The sequence below is a fragment of the Fulmarus glacialis genome, unplaced genomic scaffold, assembly GCF_000690835.1.
Source record: "Fulmarus glacialis isolate BGI_N327 unplaced genomic scaffold, ASM69083v1 scaffold33783, whole genome shotgun sequence".
Classification (NCBI taxonomy): Eukaryota; Metazoa; Chordata; class Aves; order Procellariiformes; family Procellariidae; genus Fulmarus; species Fulmarus glacialis.
This window is the reverse complement of record NW_009202883.1, coordinates 1,748-6,594: the sequence shown is the minus strand read 5'-3', so window position 1 is coordinate 6,594 and position 4,847 is coordinate 1,748. Positions and strand designations below refer to the sequence as shown.

The window sequence follows — 4,847 nt, the reverse complement described above, 5'->3', positions numbered from 1 at the left end:
GCGTGATAACGTGTCGCGAGAGCGAGACGCGGAGCGGCTCGGGCCGGCAGAGGGTTATTTTTTGGCTGGTGACTCTGATCTCACCTGGATGAGGAACAGCGCCTGCAACAAGAGGTTAAACAACATGTCGGCGATGATTTTGCTGACGCTGGGAAAGGGATGAGGCTTTCTGCCGGAAACTTCGAACGCTAGATCCGCGATGTCCTGCAAAAAAAGGGGCTTGAAGGAAATGAAATTCGAAAGAGAAACGGGGGCTTCAGGGAAACAAAAATCCAAGCAGCCAGGACGATGTTTCTGAGCTGCTTTCGCCCGCCAGGAATACACCCAGAGCCCGTTTTCGGGGTGGGATTTCGTCTCGCACGAAAACGCCACCCCCCACACCGCCGGATCGAGCCTTAACGCGGGCGGCCGGCACCCTGGGTTGCTTGACGCAGCGTCGGGGTTCCCGTCACCTACCTGAAACCAGATGGCATTGACAACCTTACTGAGCACGAAGAGGGGAAGGACCCAGAGGGCGCCGAAAATGGAGGTGAGGATGAACTCCAGCCACGACCAGACGTCTCCGTGCAGGGAAGGGTCACCTTCGAGAGACGAGACGGAAACTCCTCGTTTCACATCACAAACCCCCGTTAAACGTTTCCTGGCGCGGCCGTCTCCGCACCGCGGTGAACTTCTCCTGACTGCAGCGCTCGAGGACAGGAGACATCTCCGGCACCAACCTTTGCTCTTTAAAAGAGCATTCCCACCCACTTGCTTTTTATTTACTTGCGAAAATATTCTGACAACCCTCTGTGTTTTGAGTGGTAAAACCCATGGGCTAGAGACCCCTGACACGTGGCACAGCTCACAGACTGTTAGCGGGGTTATCCGTCTCTGTGCTTTTCTCCTAAACAATTAACGACGGCCTTGATTGGTACAGGGAGGAAGAGAAAAACAAGGCAAGGAGACAGCCCCCCACACCCACGGACTGCTCAGCGCCCCGTAACGCACAAACAGGAAAGGTACTTACCGATGATCTGTGCCGTGACTGACTGAAGGACAGGTATAAATACTCGGTAAAACAAGAAGAGACTAAGCTACAGGGAAAAAGAAACAAGAAGGGTTCTCGGTGAGGCGTTGCACGGTCACTTCTTGCGCTCCTGTAACTCCCGACCTGACGGCAGACCCTCTGCCCGCTCCGCCACGCAGCGATCCATAAATACAGAGAACCAAGGATCTCTGTTTAAACACAGCCAAAATCTGTGATAATTTTAACATTTCCACGCCGATTCCTCATACCCGGCCACAGTCTAACGGAAAAACAAAGCTGGTGATTTATTAGGCTGCCAAGTGGCTGCTCCATTAAGGAACAGCCAGATGAAACAGCCGTGGTAAGGTCAGAGCTGAGGAAATGTCTTTAAGATATCAATATTCAATTTGGTAAAGCAACATCTCAGACTGCAACAGAGCAGGAGTTGAGTATTTGGGCGAAGAGCAGTCTCAAAGACTCGGAAAAGCAGCTCGGGTTTAAGGCGCGGGTTTCCCCAAGCGACTCTACGGTCCTATATCCCGTATCCCTAACACGGCATCGGGACCGGGAACTTGGTGGCTCCTGTCAACCCCTGACGGCTCACCGCTGGCAGCGTACACGGGCTGGAACGGGGTGCTGGCTTTCACGGGGTTTTTAATGTCAAAAATAACAAAAATAGCCACTCACCCAGAAAACACCTCCGTTCCAGGCACAGCACTGAAATATCCGGCTCACTATCCGGGGTTCACTGCAGAGCAGGAGGAGAGAGACGGGTGAGACACGCGTTGAGGTCCCAGCGCCTGGACAAACGTCCCCTAACAAGTGACAACTGCTTCTGTCCCACGTTTTGGAGACCTTAGAAATGCCGCAGATAACCAGCTCAACGCCGGTGATGCACCCGATTTTATCTGAACGCGGGAATCCTGGAAGAAATCCCCGCACAGACTTGTGCCAAGTTTCAGCCTATAGAAGATTTACCTCAGGGAGACTCTTTCAACCTTTATTAATTCCCCGTATCTGCACTGAAATGGAAGAAAAGCAAAGCTTTCTTCCAGATTTTTAAGCATTTATTAGAGAACCCAGGCTTTGTTCTCCTCCAACTCTCGCCACAATAAAATTAGGGCTTTTCGGGTGCTTTTTGTTCTTGGAAGAGGCTGTTTCAGCTCGGGGTGGTTTTGCCTTCTCTCTCCTTGCAAGCGTATCTAGGGACGCACACGAGAGCAGCTCCGTGGGACTCCGTAGCGCTTTTCCAGTCAGCTTCTGCTACCAAAGGGACTTTGTCACAAAGAAAAACAGCAAAACACGACTGTTTAGTCGCCCCCAAAATATATATAATTCCTCAAGGGCAGCCCATCTGCAGGAACCTCTGTGGTCTGGGGAGGATCGGGATCATGGGACAAGGGAGACTTTTCCATCCTCTTGAGATAAAGTCAGACTACCACCGAGCTAGTGAATAATTTGTAAATATGTCTTGAAAGGCGCATTACTGACCAAACGCCACCGCGTTAAGTGCCAGCCCGACTGTAATTAGGGCAGTGGAGAAACATCTCAGGGCGGTTTGGGAGTCAGATACAAGAACAGACGCTGTTTTACTCCCACGTGGATATAATTCTGGCATTTCCAGCTTTCGTGGATGCAACCGCTACAGACGGCTGCAGAACACGGTGAGGCTGGGGAAAAAATGATACTCGATCTGCCCCAGACGTATAAATCAGATCCGAGCTGCCGTCTCTTCCCTGATCCCATGGCTACCAACAACGACGTATCTTTGAGAGACAGCACCAGTATTCAGGAAGAAAAGACACCCAGAAATCCACGTTCTTTCAGCTTGTATCGCTCCACACCTCCTATTATTATTATTTCAAACTAATTGCGTACTCTTAACTGTCAAACAACATAAAAGTCTGACTTCTTATCTCACGACAACAGTTCCAGTTTCATTACACAGAGTGGAAAAAGGGCGTTTCACATCACGTTTTTCGTATTTATTTGCTCTGTGCTTCAGCGCAATTGGGTTTATGAACCACTTGCAAACGTACACCACCAGTTCTGCTTCCGCTGACACCCAGGTCGCAGGTCTCTGACAGTTCTGGCAAGTATTTTTACAGAGATCTTCCCAAGTGCGGGCAGCAATAACAGCTTTATTTCTTAAATCCCACTTAGCTCAACTTCCCTTTTAGCCAGACTACTGCGATACGATGGATATTTAGAGAAAAAAAAACAAACACAAGCACTGCCAAATCACTATGACTTGCAGAGGTTTTGCAATTCATCGGGCTCTTCAAAGCTCCGGGCAGAGTCGCTCTCTCTCCCCCTGCCCTCGATAGACTAAAAGACGCGAAGCGAATTACCCGACTGATGACTCGTCAGGCCCCACACTCACTTCTCTTGCTTCTTCTCTTCCATGTGAAACCTCCGCTGGGCGAGCGCGCTGTTTGCTCTCCTTCGCCTCTGCTCTTCCCTTTTCTGCTGGATCCGGGCGTCCAGCTTGGAGATGGTGCAGATGCCCCAGATGGAGTCCTTAATTCCCTGCGGACGCGAGGAGAGGCCGTCACACTCCACCCGGCAGAGAGAGGGGGAATGGCCGACCCAGGCCATGGAAAACCTCCCGGTTACGGAAAGGGACTTAAACGTGGCCAGCCTCGCTCCCCGGCTAGCAGGGGAGGCCAGCACCAGGCTCAGCCGGAGCCAAGGTTTGGAGCAGCAACACCGAGTGTTTTCCACGGCCCCGTGACCTAAATCACCGCACGTTCCAGCACCTTTAGGAGCAGCGGTATTTTTTTTTTTTTTTAAAAGGTGTGAATTCTCATCCCATCTCCGCTATTTATAACCCTGGCAAAAGCCAAGGAGTCAGAGCTCTCACTGCCTTCTTCTGTCTGGCAGAAAGCCCTTCATCCCCCGCCAGCATTTCTGAGGCCAAAAACCAGAATTATACAAAATATTTAGGATGTGCAAAGTCCTTGTGGCCTGACTGTATGTCTGAGCTGGATGCTTTACTCCTTTAGAAATCAAAGCATCTGTCCTTGTCCCAGAAACATCCTCGCATCAGCCGCATCTGTGCAAACCCGTTTCATTTAAGTGCCACCTCCTAGTGCCCCACGAGCAGTGATTTCCAGCTCCAAAAATATATCGTAGCCATAACTATCAACAATTCACGTGAAAATAAAGACCGTAAGGACACTAGCGTGAGCCAGGACAGCGTCACGACCCAGGTAACCCACACGACAGTTCGGTATATGGAGTTTTTGACCAAAGAGAATAAATTTTGATGCCAAATGGGCGTCTGAAACAGCAGAACATGATGCTGCTGGTACCTAATGAGGTGGAAATTAATTACACAGTGGGCTGCTCTACCCGCTGCTTTACAGATGGTGCAAGAGCATCGTGAAACGACACAAGTCCTCCCGCGTTACATCGTGGCCAGCACGCCATGGATCTTTAAGATCAAAGCCAGCAAGTTTTTCAAAACAAGTTATTTCTGAAAACAAGTTATTTCTTAGTGTCATGTCACAGATGTTTTTAAGACTGTATTTACACCTGGATGATACAGGACAGCGTGGGAGTACTGAGTTCACAGGAAGCCTTATCACCATGACACAACTGTGGTGTTCATACGGGCTATAAATTAACTCGGATCTTTAAGATCAAAGCCAGCAAGTTTTTCAAAACAAGTTATTTCTGAAAACAAGTTATTTCTTAGTGTCATGTCACAGATGTTTTTAAGACTGTATTTACACCTGGATGATACAGGACAGCGTGGGAGTACTGAGTTCACAGGAAGCCTTATCACCATGACACAACTGTGGTGTTCATACGGGCTATAAATTAACTCTTGCCC

General features: G+C 49.6%; 1 protein-coding gene across 1 annotated transcript in view; it reads right to left on the bottom strand.

Moving 5' to 3' along the window:
• The window catches only part of EI24 (etoposide induced 2.4), a gene marked incomplete at its 3' end in the record, with an annotated part of 5,751 nt that overhangs the window by 434 nt on the left and 470 nt on the right, over positions 1 to 4,847 (bottom strand). The window contains exons 2-6 of the mRNA XM_009574458.1: positions 3,393 to 3,538; positions 1,697 to 1,757; positions 1,010 to 1,076; positions 457 to 581; positions 85 to 204 (exon numbers count right to left, since the gene is read on the bottom strand). Coding sequence (XP_009572753.1) covers positions 85 to 204; positions 457 to 581; positions 1,010 to 1,076; positions 1,697 to 1,757; positions 3,393 to 3,538 — 519 coding nt within the window. The remainder of the gene's footprint in view (positions 1 to 84; positions 205 to 456; positions 582 to 1,009; positions 1,077 to 1,696; positions 1,758 to 3,392; positions 3,539 to 4,847) is intronic.